Source organism: Bos taurus, chromosome 3 (genome assembly GCF_002263795.3).
Source record: "Bos taurus isolate L1 Dominette 01449 registration number 42190680 breed Hereford chromosome 3, ARS-UCD2.0, whole genome shotgun sequence".
NCBI classification, from domain to species: domain Eukaryota; kingdom Metazoa; phylum Chordata; class Mammalia; order Artiodactyla; family Bovidae; genus Bos; species Bos taurus.
Window position 1 is genome coordinate 58,139,641 of NC_037330.1, and position 18,496 is coordinate 58,158,136.

Sequence of the window (18,496 nt, forward strand, 5' to 3'; positions counted from 1 at the left end):
TTAGTAAATTTATGGAAGGCAAATAAGATATTTTCTGGCCAACTATTTTTTCAGATAATATTGTGTGGTAATATATGAATTACTTGTTTTCATGTTCTAAAAATGAATTTTTTAAGAATTTGGGGATACATGATGAAAGTGTACAGTATCATAAAATAAAGTGTGTACAACACATATATTTTAAGAGTCATTATTAGTCTCACAGGAAATACCTCTCATTTTTTTCTTGAGAACATCATAATGTATGATGTTCATCATTGGTTGAGATATAATGATCTCCTTAATCAAATCTTGTGTAATCAGACATCAGTTATTTGATATTAGAAACCACTTCCTATAGATTACTCCAGGATATTGACTTTCTCTCCTCCAAGGATCTTATCCTCTACTCTCTTCAGCTACTTACTGCTATGGACAAAGCCTTGACCTTATCATTACCAGTTACAGAAACCTCTTAATTTTTAATTTTAAACTTTTCATTCCCCAACCATCACCTCCTTTCTTTTGTTGCATTCTCTCTTGTAACCCAATCCAACAGTCCCAATAGAAATTTCAGTTCATTGATTCTAGTGATATTCCATACTCCTTATCTCCCTCATGACCACGCATCTCTTCTAAATTTTAGGGTGCCCTACGGATTGACTTGTAGACTTCTCTTTTCTTTCTACACTTACTGCCTGGATGAACTGGTCCATTCTTATGGATTTAAATGCCATCAAATGCTAATGATTTCCAAAATTGTATGTTTAGATCAGAACCTTCTACCCCTTAACTCTGTGCTTGTATTAACTACCACAAGATCCCTCCCCTTAGAGGTCTAAGAAAACTATCAAACGGAAATGTCCAAAATTGAGCCTTCAATTTACCCTTCAAACTTGTTCTCCCACAGTCTACCTCATTTCATTTGTCCTTTACGCAGATTAAAAATGAATGAACTCTTTCTTGAATTCATTCTTGACTCTTTCTCTCACATTCTGCACATGACCTGTCCACAATTACTGGAAACTCTACTTTCAAACTATATACAGAATCTTACCACTTTCCACAGCCTCCTCTGATGTTATTTTAGGCACTAAGTCGGGTAGACTCTTTTGCAACCCAATGGAATGTAGCCCACCAGTCTCCTCTGTTCAAGGAATTTCCTATGTAGGAATACTGGAGTGGGTTGCTATTTTCTTCTCCAGGGAATATTCCCAACTCAGGGATCAAACCTGCATCTCCTGCGTTGGGAGGTGGATTCTTTACCACTGAGCCAGCCGCGAGGGAAGCCCACCTCCTCCATTACCGTCCTGCTCATGCCACTGTCATATCTCACATGGATTATTGCAGATGACGCCTCTTTGGACTCCCTGCTTCTGCTCTGACATCAGAGTGGTCCTGTGAAGACACAGATCCTGGCACTTCTCAAGCTTGCTAAGGCTTCCTGTCTTGCTTAGTTAAAACCAAAGCCCTTACTATAATCTACCAGGCCCTCTGACCTGGCTTCCTCTCCCCATTCCCTTTTCATCCCTCATCTTCTTACTGATCTCTCTCCTGCGCTCCAGCTACATTCTTGCCTCAGGGCCTTTACACTGCTCTTTGCCTCTGCTTAGAATGTTCTTCCCCCAAGTATCCATATAACTTTCCCTTTTAAAAACTCTTTACTCTATTGCCACCTTCTCATTGAGGTCTTTTTTGTTAGTCTTACCAAAATTTTAAAGAAACTCCCACAACAGTTTATATCTCCTGTCCTGCTTAATTTGATGTTCTTCAAATTTGCCACTACCTAGTATACCATGTACTTTACTTATTTTTTTAAAATTATGTCATCCTCCATAGAATGTAAGCTCTATAAAAGTGAGTGAAAGTGAAAGCCACTCAGTCTTGTCCCACTCTTTGTGACTCCATAGACTATACAGTCCATGGAATTCTCCAGGCCAGAATACTGGAGTGGGTAGCCTTTCCCTTCTCCAGTGATCTTCCCAATCAGGAATTGATATTCCCAATGGGATTGAATCAGGTCTCCCATATTGTGGGCAGATTCTTTACCAGCTGAGCCCCCAAGGAAGCCCAGGAATACTGGAGTGGGTAGCCTATCCCTTCTCCAGTGGATCTTCCTGACCCAGGAATCAAACTGGGGTCTCCTGCATTGCAGGCAGATTCTTTACCAACTGAGCTATCAGGGAAGCCCTAAAGGCAAGTATATTTACTGCGTTCCTCAATCCTCAGTTCCTAGAACTGTGCATGGCAAGTAGACAGACAAGGTAGAAAGAATGGCTAAGTTTGATAAAATGCATTTATCAACTAATTTTGAAGTGTTTCATCTCATAGGATAGTCTGAATTTCATAAATTAGCAAACTTTCTGAAAGAAGAAGGATTAAACATATCTTTTTTTTTTCCTGTTCCCTCCTAAGGGAAAACCAGGTCCAAAGGGGTATGCCGGTGAACCAGGACCAGAAGGCTTGAAGGTAAAGCAACTGATTTTCTTACCAGTTACATAGTATAATTTACGAAAAGATAAATTTATGACTTTCAGAACAATATAAAATGAACACATATCAAAGATTTTATTCAATTCCCTTAATTGAGGGAACCAGTTGTATGTTAAAGCTGGTTCAAATAGCATTTGAAATACTGTATGTCTTTATATCTTTATCTGTATCTAGATATATGTCTGTAAATATCTATGACTATGTCTGTAATTAGATATGCATTTTAATAAAGAAATATTAAGATTGGTGGTTATATATAGGACAATAACGGGCTTCCTCAGTGGCCCGGTGGTAAAGAACCCATCTGCAAGGCAGGAGGAGCAGGAGATGCAGATTCTCTCCCTGGGTAGGGAAGATCCCCTGGAGGAGAGCATGGCAACCCACTCAAGTATTCTTGCCTGAAGAATCCCATGGACAGAGGATTCTGGCAGGCTACAGTCCACAGGGTCACAAAGAGTTGGACATGACTGAAGCGACTTAGCATGCACGCACATAGGATAGTAAACTATGACTTTAGGGGCTGTCTGTTCCACTGGTAGAAATCTACAAGTTAAAAATCTATAATGTTTAAATCTACATTTAAAAAATGTGTCTGTGTATCGTCACTAAGTCTGGGTCCTCTAACTGAAAATATACAGTGAGTCTAAGTACATACTCTGGATCATCATTCGGTATTTTTAAGATTTTATGACATTTAAAAAATGTACCACTGACCAACTTTTTTGCTTTGTGTTGAAGTTTTATGTGATTTTTAGTAACACCAACAAATATAAAGTAATGCAGTGGTTTTTTATGTATAGCATTAAGTAAGATCTGAAAGAAACTAACTTATGAGAACTGGTGATCAGTACAAATTTTAAATTTAATGAAAAATTGAATTGTATCACAGATTTACTGCTTAATTTCTTAAATCTGGAGTTCAGAGCTCATTATTTATATTAAATATATTATTTATATTAAACAAATTTTTATTATACTGGAGATTAAGGGACAAACACTCTTTGTTTTTAATAGTAATATTATTATTAAGGCCAATAATAAATATGAGCTAAAATATTTTATAATGTGTCAGCATGTCTGGGAGTATCTGTACCTGACTCTCAAGTTACATAGAAAAACTCCCAGAAAATAGATGCATGGTATTTATAAATAGAAGTCTTAATTCTCTTTTACTGTAATTAATCCCTGTACTACCAAGCAACTAGAAAATTCACCATGAGCTACCATCCAGTCAAACTGGCAGGAAACTAATCTCAGTCATTACTGACATCCTGCCTCCTCCCTAGAGTTACATCAGCATCTGGGTGGCATCCGTGTTACCTAGGAAGTGAAGGAAGTTCTTTACTGTTCAATCTTCATACTTGTCCCTGAAATTTCTTCTTTGGAATATCATATAGCTATTTCCTAGACCTGGCATTCCCTTGGGGGAACCTGGAACTCTGGTGGAGCACTTTGGAGATTGTTAAGAGCCACCACCTTTCACAGAACCCTAGGATCTCTGTTCTCTCCATAGACCTGGAGGAATTATTCCTCTCTCTCTTTGCATCCTCAAAGACAACTCACCTCCTACATTCAGGCTGTCTGAAAACTCAAGCAGGAATGTAGGTAATCTGCAAGCAACTTTTGCTTTCTGCCTATTAACATAGACCTCCCTTAAGATTATGTATCACAAAGGGTTCATCTCCCTAATTGGAATTTGAGAGGACCATTAAGTAGGAGAAGTTTTTTAAAAAATTATATCTATATATGCATGCTATGCTATGCTATGCTAAGTCACTTCAGTCGTGTCCAACTCTGTGTGACCCAATAGACGGCAGCCCACCAGGCTCCCCTGTCCCTGGGATTCTCCAGGCAAGAACACTGGAGTGGGTTGCCATTTCCTTCTCCAGTGCATGAAAGTGAAAAGTGAAAGTGAAGTCACTCAGTCGTGTCGGACTCTTAGCGACCCCATGGACTGCAGCCTACCAGGCTCCTCCATCCATGGGATTTTCCTGGCAAGAGTACTAGAGTGGGGTGCCATTGCCTTCTCCATATATTGTATATATAAACATAAAATCAATTCCTGCCACAAATTTTTTATAAAACTGTCTAATGAACTATTTTTTTTTCTATTGGGATCATTTATTTTTAATTAATTTATTTTTTAATTGAAGGATAATTGCTTTACAGAATTTTGTTGTTTTCTGTCAAACCTCAACATGAATCAGCCATAGGTATACATATGTCCCCTCCCTCTTGAACCTCCTTCCCATTTCCCTCCCCCTCCCCGCCTTCTAGGTTGATATGGAGCTGCTGCTTGAGTTTTCTGAGACATGCAGCAAATTCCCATTGGCTATCTATTTTACATATGGTAATGTAAGTTTCCATGTTACTCTCTCCATACATCTCACCTTCTCCTCCCCACTCCTTGTGTTCATAAGTCTGTTCTCTTTGTCTGTTTCTCCATTCAGTTCAGTTCAGTTCAGTTCAGTTGCTCAGTTGTGTCCGACTCTTTGTGACCCCATGAATCGCAGCACACCAGGCCTCCCTTTCCATCACCAACTCCCAGAGTTCACCCAGACTCATGTCCATCGAGTCAGTGATGCCATCCAACCATCTCATCCTCTGTCGCCCCCTTCTCCTCCTGCCCCCAATCCCTCCCAGCATCAGAGTCTTTTCCAATGACTCAACTCTTCGCATGAGCTGGCCAAAGTACTGGAGTTTCAGCTTTAGCATCAGTCCTTTCAAAGAAATCCCAGGGCTGATCTCCTGCAGAATGGACTGGTTGGATCTCCTTGCAGTCCAAGGGACTCTCAAGAGTCTTCTCCAACACCACAGTTCAAGAGCATCAATTCTTCGGCACTCAGCCTTCTTCACAGTCCAACTCTCACATCCCTACATGACCACTGGAAAAACCATAGCCTTGACTAGACAGACCTTTGTTGGCAAAGTAATGTCTCTGCTTTTGAATATGCTATTTAGGTTGGTCATAACTTTCCTTCCAAGGAGTATGTGTCTTTTAATTTCATGGCTGCAATCACCATCTGCAATGATTTTGAAGCCCAAAAAAATAAAGTCTGACACTGTTTCCACGGTTTCCCCATCTATTTCCCATGAAGTGATGGGACCAGATGCCATGATCTTTGTTTTCTGAATGTTGAGCTTTAAGCCAACTTTTTCACTCTCCACTTTCTGCCCTGCAAATAAATTCTTCTGTAACATCTGTCTAGATTCCATATATAAGCATTAGCATGTATTTATCTTTCTCTTTCTGACTTAACTTCACTCTGTATAATAGGCTCTAGGTTCATCCACCTCATTAGAACTGACTCAAATGCACACACATATACATACACACATATACATTGTGTATATAAATATAAATTCCTGCCACAAATTTTCTATAAAAGCTGTCTAATGAACTCTTAAAAAGTAGGATTTTCAACATACTACTACAATGCTTTATTCAATGCTTTATTTATTTATACAATGCTTTATTTATTTACTATTTATCTAAATGTATATAGAAATAGAAAAGCAAGTTTTTGTAGTCTTTGAAAGCTTATTTCAAACTGATTACCTATATGAGTATTAGGTTTCAGTGCTGAAAATCAGCACCATCCAACAGAGTATAAAATATGAATTACAGATGTGGAGCCACAATAAAAAGGTGAAAAGAAATAGGAGAGATTAATTTTAGTAATATATTTTGTGTAACCCAAGATATAAAAATATTATCATTTCAACATGTTATCAGTATTAAAGTTATTAATGATATTTTTTTACAAAGTCTTTGAAATACAGTGTGTATATTATATTTACATCACACTTCAGTTTAGACCAGTTAATTTCAAGTGCTGAGTAGCTACATATCATGAGTAACTACAATATTGTTTGGTGAGTTTAACTGTCCCACACTGCATAATAATTATTACTTTTCAGATAGCGGGTAATAGTTTAATCTCCTATCTCTGGTATAAATAAAATGTGAGTTCTTGTCAGATTAATTATACATGGCACCCTAAACTACTTTTCACTAGTCTGTGCTTTTGTTCAGGCTTTCCTCATACCATTCCTCACCACTGAGAGTAATCCTTTCTCATGACCAGTGTAAAAGTCATCCAGGGCCCAACTCATATAGTTTGAAATACAGTTATGAAATACAGTTTCATAACTTATTATTTGAAGTGACTGACGTTTGGATTTTTATAAATTTATTTTTAATTGGAGGGTAATTGCTTACAATTTTGTGTTGATTTCTGCCATACAACAACATGAATCAGCCATAAATATGCATACGTCACTTATACATACATACATACATATATACATACATAAACATAAACCTCCCTCCCAGTCCCACCCACTCCCACCTCTCTAGGTTATCACAGAGCACTGAGTTGAGCTACCTGTGTTATCGAGCAGCTTCAGCTAGCTATCTGTTTGACATATAGTAAGGTATATATTTGAATGCTACTCTCTCAATTCCTCCCACCCTCTCCTTCCCCCACTGTGTCTACAGGTCTGTTCTCTATGTCTGCTTCTCTACTCTTGCCCTGTAGATAGGTTCATCAGTACCATTTTTCTACATTAAATATATATGTGTTAATATACACTATTTTTCTCTTTCTGACTTATTTCACTCTATTACAAGTTCTAGGTTCACCTGCCTCACTGGAACTGACTCAAATTTGTTCCTTTGTATGACTGAGTTATATTCAATTGTATATATGTGTAATACCACAACTTGTTTATCCATTCATCTGTCAATGGTTGAACATCTGGGTTGCTTCCATGTCCTAGCTATTGTAAATAGTGCTGCAATGAATATTGGGGTGTGTGTGTCTTTTTGAAATACAATTTTCTCAAGGCATATTTTCAGTTGTGAGACTGCTGGGTCATATGGTAATTTTATTGCTAGTATTTTAAGGAATCTCCATACTCTTCTCCATAGTGGCTATATCAGTTTACATTTCCATCAACAGTGTAAGAGGGTTCTCTTTTCTCCATTGTCCGTTTGTAGATTTTTTGATGATGTAGATTTTTGTAGATTTTTTGATGATGGCTGTTCTGATCAGTGTGAGATGATTTTGATTTGCATTTCTTTAATAATGAAAGATTTTTTTCACAGGTTTATTGGCCACCTGTATGTCTTCTTTGGAGAAATGTCTGTTTAGGTCTTCTGCCCATTTTTTGATTGGGTCATTTGTTTTTCTGATAAGGTAGTATGGTATATGTACTGTATCTTACTTAACACTGCCAGCAGGCTATGGGACAGCAAAACCATAATTAGACACATTGGTATTTCTGTGGTGAAATGTAAGGATGTTCAAATTAATCAAACTAACTTTCTCTAACTTGGGTCAGGCAAAAAGCATTGCTACCAGATAAACACAGGTTAGGTCAAGTTTGCCACCAAGTGTGTTGTGAAAAACTTTGGATTTTCAGAGCTTTATGGATGGCAGAATTGTAGTTAAAGTTATGAACATGTGTTACTTCTGCAGTGGAGCCAGCTCTAGCTGCACCCACCCACAGGGTGCCTGCTCCTATGGACTCCTTTGCTACTTCCTGTGGGATGTGTTCTGTTTGCTTGTTCTGCTCAATGTCATGAGATACTATATCTGCTGAAGCAAAGAGGGTCACTGTGGGCAAGGGCTTGATTTTCACTCTTCTTACTATCTTCTACAGCACCTACCACTCTACCTTTTATAGAGTATACCTCAGTAGATATTTTATTTTTTTTAATTTTATTTGTAAAAGTGTTTTAAAAGGGATTAAAATTCAGATATAGAAGAATGTAATTAAAGAAAACAGGTTACTAGTATTTGAATGAAAAGAGAGCAAAGACTATATCCCATACAAATACTGTACCAGCGTTTTGATAAACTGAAAGTTCCTTTGTTAATTTTATAGATTATAACTAGATAATTACAATAAAATGAAAACAGGAGCAATGTTGAAAGTATTATTATTTGAAAATTAATGTTTTTTTCAACTTTATATTCTTTATTAACAGGGAGAAGTAGGAGATCAAGGAAACATTGGGAAGATTGGTGAAACAGTAAGCTTATTTTATGCTCTTATTTTCACATTTTAAATCCTCTCATGAGCATTTGTAGGAATCATGTTAGCCATGATCTATGTTTATAAACTTCAGAATGCAAAATACTTATCCACTATAAATATAAAGTCAATTGTTATGTGGCAAAGAAAACCTACTGTACAAAAAAGAAATGAGAGAAAACACAGATACTATTTTCATCCAATATAAATTACATTTGTGATCTCAGGAACCTTTTTGTTTCTAATATTGGGTCTTTACCTTTAGTTCTGGTCATTTCAAGCTACATTTGACTGTAACATTTTTCATGATTAAAAAGCTACAAATTTTCAAGCCATTAAATATTATAATAGGTGGAAAATGTTTTCTTTATATTTGGAAGGTTGGCATTAACCATGAGATAATTCAATAATTTCTTTTCTCAAAAAGTTTAACTTGTTTAAATTAACATTATTGTAGAAGTAGGCAAATCATGCTGTTTTTGAATCAGATACATTAGGGGTAATTTTTTTTTTTTTTTGCTATGGGAAAAGCCAATTAATATTCCCTCAGAAATGAACCTACATAACATATAAAATGTTAAGTTAAATTAATAAGAAGCAAGTGAATTTATGTACAGTGTGTGCTGGGTTGTCACAAAGAAAGTGATATTGTTTAATATCAATATTTATTTAGTAGGTTAGATGAGCAAATACAATGTTCTGTAACCTGTCTTACAACTTAAAGATAAATTTTTCTAAAAAATTGTTTTGTAAGCTTAAATAATTAAATATATTTTCTAGTCTGATAGTAAAACAACAATACATTTTGATACTCTTAATTTTTATCATGAATTATTATTAAAAATGAGATGATCACTTAGTTTTAAAAGATCATTGTTATACCACTTAATCTTGAGCTGCTAGAAGGTGAATATTTAGTTCCTTTTTTTAACCAAAAAGGGAAATTTCAATGGAGTATTTATGTCAATTCAATTATTTAAGGCTCCTCATCAAATATGGATGTGATTTGTATTTCCCTGTCATTCAGATTTTAAAAAATTCAATTTAAAGAAATGAAATTCTGCATTTCTGAGTGACAAATTGCATAAAAAATATATAAACTAGAACTTATAGCCAAACTTAAAATACCAATGAAAAACATATTTTCTTCAGATAATATGTATCAGACTTCTAAGTTTTATTTAGTTTAAAATGTTGGGCTGGTTCCACATAGTATAGAAACCTATCACCAGTGCTGTCCAAAGAGGAAATGGACTATCTTGGCAGGTGGTAGATTTCTGTTATTGGAGAGAAATTAACAATTGTGGATTATTCACTATGTGCCAGGGATAATGCTACGTGATATTTTATATTCTGGCATTCATTTAATTCTCAAACAATTTTTAAAGGCACATATTGTTATTCTGGTTTTTTAAATGAATAAACTGAAGCACAGTAAGTAATCTGTTCAAAGTTGTGTAGCTTATCAGTAGCTGAACTAAGATTTAAACCCATAGCTCAAAATTCAAAGCTTTATACCTTGCTGGGGATTTTTTCCCCAGCTTTATTGAGGCTTAACTGACTAATGAAATTTAAGATATTTAAAGTGTATATAATGATTTAATATGCATATATGATGCAAAAAGATCCTCCCACTCCCATCAAGTTAGTTAACAAAACTGGGGATATTTTAATGTTAGCTGAAAGCCACTTGGCCTAGATTTTATAGGGCAATTTAGGCATCAAATAAGTTATGAAACAAAAAGACCTTTCCAACTTTGAGATTCCTTCTTTTCATTATTCCAACTTTGAGATTCCATCTTCTCATTAAGGATGGGAGATAAAGTCTTTTGAAAACCTTTTGTGGCTATATTGAATTAACATATATAGGAGAAATTTCAATAACCTCAGATATGCAGATGACCCCACCCTTATGGCAGAAAGTGAAGAGGAGCTAAAAAGCCTCTTGATGAAAGTGAAAGAGGGGAGTGAAAAAATTGGCTTAAACCTCAACATTCAGAAAACAAAGATCATGGCATCTGGTCCCATCACTTCATGGGAAATAGATGGGGAAACAGTGGAAACAGTATCAGACTTTATTTTTGGGGGCTCCAAAATCACTGCAGATGGTGATTGCAGCCATGAAATTAAAAGACACATACTCCTTGGAAGGAAAGTTATGACCAACCTAGACAGCATATTAAAAAGCAGAGATATTACTTTGCCAGCAAAGGCCCGTCTAGTCAAGGCTATGGTTTTTCCAGTGGTCATGTATGGATGTGAGAGTTGGACTGTGAAGAAGGCTGAGCACCGAAGAATTGATGCTTTTGAACTATGGTGTTGGAGAAGACTCTTGAGAGTCCCTTGGACTGCAAGGAGATCCAACCAGTCCCTTCTAAAGGAAATCAGTCCTGGGTGTTCATTGGAAGGACTGATGCTAAAGCTGAAACTCCAGTACTTTGGCCACCTCATGCAAAGAGTTGACTCATTGGAAAAGACTCTGATGCTGGGAGGGGTTGGGGGCAGGAGGAGAAGGGGTTGACAGAGGATGAGATGGCTGGATAGCATCACCGACTTGATGGACATAAGTTTGAGTGAACTCCGGGAGTTGGTGATGGACAGGGAGGCCTGGTGTGCTGCAATTCATGGGGTTGCAGAGTAGGACATGACTGAGCGACTGAACTGAACTGAGCTGATATTTAAAATGCCTAAAGAATTAATTATGGTTCTTGGTAATTCCCAACTTTAATTTTTTTGTATTAACTTCAAAATCTTAGAAATATAGTTCATCTAATCCAAAGTTCAGTAAAATTCTCAAGAGATATGGGAAAATACATTTATACTTCACAATGTCAGTCTAGTGATTTGAGGATATCTAAGGAGAAGGCAGTGGCACCCCACTCTAGTACTCTTGCCTGGAAAATCCCATGGATGGAAGAGCCTGGCAGGCTGCAGTCCATGGGGTCGCTAAGAGTCTGACACGACTGAGCGACTTTACTTTCGCTTTTCACTTTCATGCATTGGAAAAGGAAATGGCACTCCACTCCAGTGTTCTTGCCTGTAGAATCCCACGGACGGGGGAGTCTGGTGGGCTACCATCTATGGGGTTGCACAGAGTAGGACACAACTGAAGCGACTTAGCAGCAGCAGCAGCAAGGTTAATTGTAATTGCATAGCTAATTACTTTTCCCAAACCTTCTGAATGGTCATTTAACCGGATCTCTTCCAGTTTTGTTTCTTGCTAGATTTATATAAATGAGAACCCAGTTTGTGATAGAGAGTGCCAGAGTAGTCGCATCTATATTACATGTCTGTGTATGTCTTACATTTATTTACTATAGGCAAAGAATTAATGTCTTTAGATATGCCCTAAATAAGTCTCTAATTTCAAAAGATACCTCCTTGTCCCCTGCATTCTAACTTTTTATTATGAATAAATCTGGAATTATCTCACCTTAATTGCTAGTTCTGTCTTTAACTCTCCAGGCTGAAAGTATTTGAAGAGCTACAGAAGGGAAGACAATATACTTTTTCAGTATTGGTCAAGAGAACAGAATTAAAATAGTATATAGTCTTTATAAGGGAACAGACATTATAAGACATAGGCATTATAAAGGAACAAACTTTCTTTGTAGACCAGAATATTTTAATAGGATTTCTAACACTCAGATTCTTCCATAGAGGGATTCAACATCTCATTCTTAGATTTGAATGATTCAGCAGATATTTATATTCAGGAATATTTATTGAACATTTGATCCCTGCCTTCACGAAATTTATAGTCTATTAGAGGTTAGACAGACATTAAAAATAATATCATAAAATTATATAATCATAACTGTGATACATTCTATAGAGGAACATTTTAAGGTATGTGACAGTTGCCAAATTTAGATCTGGGGATGAGAGAAGACTGTTTTGAGGAAATGCCATATAATCTGTGACCATAAAGAATGGTATGAGTTGGCTGTGGAAGAGTGGGGAGAAAAACTGTTCCTGGAATGTGCAATATAACATATTTCGCACACATATAATGCACTTAAAGCATTTAGCACAGAGCTGGTCACATAGTGAAAACATGATAAAATGTTAGCTGTAATGGTTGTGGTGGTGGTTATTCTTATATTTATGGTTCTATGTGGGAAAGCATTTAACTTTTAAGGAACTGAAGAAAGCCAGTGTGGATAGACTTGGTGAGCCAAGGAAAAAGCAATATTAGCTGTAGCAGTGAGGGAGGCAGGAGCCAAGCACTCAGGGCTGTGTTTATTATTTTGGAATTGATCCTAAAGTAGATGGAAAATCATTGAAGTATTCTAAGTAAGCCAATGACTTGATTTAATTTGTTTTAAGATCCCTCTGTAGCTATGGATTGGGAAGTTGGAGCTTGGTTGTGAGGAGCAGAAGTGTAAGAGGGTAACCATTTAGAAAGCTGTTGCATTAGATTAGCTGAAAAAGAACAATGATGGGCCAGATGATGGCAGTGGAGATAAGTGGATGTGTTTGAGATGTGTTTAAGGTGATATTTGGACAAAGGCTGCAGTAAAAAGGAATGATTCTGGTTAGTCTCCAGCATGTGATAGACTTTTGATAACTCAGCTATGATTCATCAGGAATATTCTGGAAGCATAAGGAATTAGTATATATGATGTCTAAAGATAATTCCAGTCCTAAGAATCTGACTCTTTTCTAAGAATTGTAATGTTTTCTATTCTTCCCTTACCTGCCAATTTGGCTTCTTTTCTCTGGCTGTCCTCCAGTTTCATTATGTCTTTCTGGAGTTGAAACAAATAGAACTAAACTAAATATTTTAGTCAGTGGCTCTACAACCTTCTTTACGAGTGGGATAGCTTCTTATTTTTTCTTTATTGTTGATGATACTATGTGGGCATTTTTCAAAAACAGGAAACTAGTTTGTCTTTGGAAAATGATCAGCAGTCACTCTCAAGATCTTTTTCTAGTTTGTTATTTTAAAGATAGAATTTGGAATTTTTTTCATAAAGTGACCTTGATTACATTAAATTTACATGCCATTTTTCTGCCCACTTGAAGAGCTTCTCATGGTTGTCCTATAGGCTGACCACAGACACTCTTTATATGTCTTAAAATCCAATGATTTTATTTCACCTCATTTACTCTTTTTATTGATTTCAGTAATATTTCATAAGCAATCTACTGTGTCCTCTATGTTTTTCTGCCTGTCCTCTAGTGTGGTAGTGTTTAATAGTAAATGAATGATGAACAGAAAGGAAGAGAAAAGGCCATGGATAATCCTCAAAATCAGGTTCTCATTCTAAAACCTTTAGAATCATAGAACTTCTGATGGCTGATTCTAAGGTAGATTATAACTAATTCATTCAAGTCCAAGTAGAGGTGGAGTCAGAGGAAGAAATGAAAAATCTATTTTTTGAAGGCCTATTATCTCATTTAATCTTAAAACAATCCTTGTAAGATAAATCTTGTTGCCATTCTTTAAGCGAGGAAACTGAAACTTTTTGAAGTTATCTGATATGTAAGCACATGTGAATTTTCTAATTCCAGTTCTAAAGTTCTTTCCTCTGTGTCAAGCAATCATCAGTTTGTCCTGTTTTCAAATGGAACCTCGAAGTGCATCCCTTGTGAATCAGTGCTTAGAAAAGCTGAGAAAAGGACAAAATAAAATTTTACTATGTAATCTCATAGGCCAAGCTGGCAAATAAAGTATTATCAAATACTACGGATTTCGGAGAAGTACTGACATGTAATTTAATGTATTTACAATGGAATTATTAAATATTTGAAGGATCTGGAAGAAAATATTTTAGAAGTCCTCAACACAAAATCTCATTTGATATAGTGGTTAGTTTTTCTGCTTTCTGGTAGCATTACTATAAAATTATTATCAGACTTAATACAAGTTGATTTTACTTGATGAGTTCCATTCTTTCTTTCATTAAGAAGAAAATGGTAGCTTTATATGGACACGGTGTGTGCTCAGTCATGCCTTCGCAATGCTATGGACTGAACATAAATCATAAAAAGTGACTCATATTTCCCTGAGGAAAAGTGCCAGAGCTGATGGCACCATTTAGTCAAGAAAGAACAAAGTAAAATTCTATTATTTAATAATTGCCCTTCTGTAGGGCCTCTGTTGGAGAAGGCAATGGCACCCCACTCCAGTACTCTTGCCTGGAAAATCCCATGGACGGAGGAGCCTGGTGGGCTGCCGTCCACGGGGTCGCACAGAGTCAGACACGACTGAAGCGACGCAGCAGCAGCAGCAGCAGGGCCTCTGTAAACTCAATGTGTTTATCTTAAAAAATGTCATCTACTCCCTTCTGCTTTCAAGCTGCACATACCTGTAGCACAACTGCAAACCTGTGTATATCTCCTGCATCACAGGGCATGGTAATTTTTCTCAGAGAATGGAAAATTATATGAAATATCTATCTATGACACATCCCATCACAAGAAGGATGATTACCTGAATATGATAAAAATAGCTACAATTTATTCAAAATTTATGATTTGCCATACATTATACCTTTTAATCCTTACAAGACCCTGGGAAATAATTATTCCTTTTTTGTACAAAATAAAACTTTTATTTCAAAGAAGTTAAACTTGTCCAAGGTCAGATAGCAAAGTAGCAGACCTGAGATTGCAGAGAAGTGATGACTAACTTCTCCACATCATCCTGCTTCCCCAAGGTGAAGATTCTAATTGTCTTTCTAATGAATACATCCTGTTATTACAGTTTGAAGCTGAAAAGTATGGGGTACCAAGAACCATATTGTGACTTGACTAGTGTCTCAAAGACATGGATACGTTAAAATTTTTATGACATTTATCATCTTTGAAATGTTTTAATAGCATCACTTACTTATTAAGTGAATTAATTTCACTATACCATTAAGTCTGTGAAAGCGTTCAGTTCAGTTCAGTCGCTCAGTTGTGTCCGACTCTTTGTGATCCCATGAATCACAGCACGCCAGGCCTCCCTGTCCATCACCAACTCCCGGCATTCACTCAGACTCATATCCATTGAGTCGGTGATGCCATCCAGCCATTTCATCCTCTGTCATCCCCTTCTCCTGCCCAAAATCCCTCCCAGCATCAGTCTTTTCCAAGGAGTCAACTCTTCACATGAGGTGGCCAAAGTACTGGAGTTTCAGCTTTAGCATCAGTCCTTCCAAAGAACATCCAGGACTGATCTCCTTTAAAATGGACTGGTTAGATCTCCTTGCAGTCCAAGGGACTCTCAAGAGTCTTCTCCAACACCACAGTTCAAAAGCATCAATTCTTCGGCGTTCAGCTTTCTTCACAGTCCAACTTTCACATCCACACATGACCATTGGAAAAACCATAGCCTTGACTAGATGGACCTTTGTTGGCAAAGTAATGTCTCTGCTTTTTAATATGCTATCTAGGTTGGTCATAACTTTCATGGCTGCAATCACCATCCACAGTGTTTTTGGAGCCCCCCAAAAATAAAATCTGACACTGTTTCCACAGTTTCCCCATCTATTTCCCATGAAGTGATAGGACCAGATGCCATGATCTTCTTTTTCTGGATGTTGAGCTTTAAGCCAACTTTATCACTCTCCTCTTTCCTTTCATCAAGAGGCTTTTTAGTTCCTCTTCACTTTCTGCCATAAGGGTGGTGTCATCTGCATATCTGAGGTTGTTGATATTTCTCCTGGCGATCTTGATTCCAATTTGTGCTTCGTGAAAGTGTAGAAAAGTAGAAAAAAGTATAAGTCAGTGAAATTAAAAAAGAAGAAACATGAAAGAGTGTGGATATATTAGTGGATATGAACAGAGAAGATACAGAAAGTTATAATTTCAGATCAATTAAAGGGAAGTGAATGAAAATAAACACTTCTACTAACCCTGACATTCTCTAAAAACCAGGTGCAGGTAATTCCAAGTTGAACTATTACTTTAGAAATTAGATGTCAGTAGCTTTTAAATCTCAAACATCAGAAATTTAAAAAACTGGAGTCAATAAATTTCTAGGAACAGTTGAAAGTGAAAGTGAAAGTGAAGTCACTCAGTCGTGTCTGACTCTTTGCCACCCCATGGACTGTAGCTTACCAGGCTCCTCTGTCCATGGGATTTTCCAGGCAAGAATACTGGGGTGGGTTGCAGTTTCCTTCTCCAGGAGATCTTCCTGACCCAGGGATTGAACCTGGGTCTCCCGCATTGTAGGCAGACGCTTTACCATGTGAGCCACCAGGGAACAGTTGCCACTAAGTGGCTTCAGTCGTGTCTGACTCTGTGCGACCCCATGGACTGGAGCCTACCAGGCTCCTCCGCCCATGGGATTTTCCAGGCAAGAGTACTGGAGTGGGTTGCCATTGCCTTCTCCAGGAGATCTTCCCGACCCAGGGATTGAACCTGGTTCTCCCGCATTGTAGGCAGACACTTTACCGTGTGAGCCACCAGGGAACAGTTGAGGTGCTTACAAAGGTAGAAGGATTTTGAGTTTTTGTGACTATAAAGTATGTTATTTTCTTGACTTTTATGACATCTCATTGTACAAAGCAAATACTAGGAAAATATCAAATACTATATTAGATGTAGAACTTTTTTCTACAGCTATGAAAGTTAAAACGTATGGGAAAAATGAAGACTATAGAAGATCATTCATATCACAAAACCAAATGTCATAAGGGGTACACCAAGATTAAATCACATGTAAGTGGTTATTAAGGATAAACCAACAAAAATATTTTAAAAATTCACATGATTATAACATAAAAGCTTAAATGCCAAAGTTTCTATCTATGGTGAAATGAATGATACACATGATCTGTGTTACAAGCTAAAAACACAGAAGTTAGTGAAAGCCAAGAATATAAGGGTTTGTGTACTTAATTTTATATTATGTATATTTTTCTTTTATCCTTATTAAATATACATTAAGTGACTATTAAAAAGTAAAATCTTCTGAGAAAAGGAATAAGATCCAACATATATGGAGTAATATAGGGAACAAAGTATTTATCATGCATATTCTATTAAAAGTAATAAACAAGAGTACTCTTCTTAGTCTAATAAAGTTTCTCAGATTGCCCAAATTAGGACTCATATAAGAGAGAAATTTAAATGGGACTTTGTGCCTTCAAATACAAACAAAAGTGTCACTCATTTTCAGATGTAAACGTTCAGTGTGTATATTGCCTGGGGCACTAAGCCTAATAGCCTTCTAAGAAAATATAAACTTGATAACTTTACTTATTTTGGAATTGATTAAAAAAAAAAAGCATTTTTTGGTTTCCTTTGGCTTTCAAGGATTTACTCCTAAGGAATTTTTGTTTAAAACGCTTAAAATATAATTTTGTATTTGAATCTGGGACAGGAAGATTCAGAATTCTAATAGGTTTAAAAACTAATATCCTATGATTTGAAGGAAATTAGTTGTCTACAAATATGTGTAACTCACATGTTCATCATGTACTGTGTTTAAGAAGGATATTGTGATTTCTTACAGCCCCCCAAAAATGAAAGACACTAGTAAACTTTCACTTATTCTATCATTAAAAAATACTTATTGAACACTTCCTGTGTGCTAGATATACAACTAAATAAGACTTGATATTTAAGTGATTTAAATTCTAGAAAGTGAGTAAAGAATTCTACACACAGTTGCACCCAAATGCTAGTTCTGTTATGTAAGATACTCTAAGACAGGGAAGTAAAACTTGTATGACAACTATCATAAAGATATATACGTTGATAGAGAAAATATGGCTTTGTTTGACTAAAATTATGTTCCTATTCTTTTAGATAGGGATACCGTAATAAAGTGGTAATCACCGGTTTTGAAGAAATGGCAACTCTAAATTTTTATATAGAAGGCATCTGGAGGTGGTACTTTGGTTGGAAGAGGGACTTCCCTTGGATCTGTGTTTACGTAGAAACTACACTGTTTTCTTAGTAGTGCACTATCTACTTTTTATTTAGACATTAATGCATAAAAATAGCAAAGATATCTAGTGATATTTTTATGCTCAGGATTTAT

At 36.5% G+C, this 18,496-nt stretch overlaps 1 protein-coding gene across 3 annotated transcripts in view; it reads left to right on the forward strand.

Annotated features, from left to right (window-relative positions):
• COL24A1 (collagen type XXIV alpha 1 chain) overlaps window positions 1-18,496 on the forward strand; it is a 392,387-nt gene that overhangs the window by 204,123 nt on the left and 169,768 nt on the right. For all 3 annotated transcript variants that reach the window (XM_024990097.2, XM_024990098.2, XM_024990099.2), the window contains exons 24-25: window positions 2,395-2,448; window positions 8,468-8,512. In XM_024990097.2, the coding sequence (XP_024845865.1) occupies window positions 2,395-2,448; window positions 8,468-8,512 (99 nt within the window). The remainder of the gene's footprint in view (window positions 1-2,394; window positions 2,449-8,467; window positions 8,513-18,496) is intronic.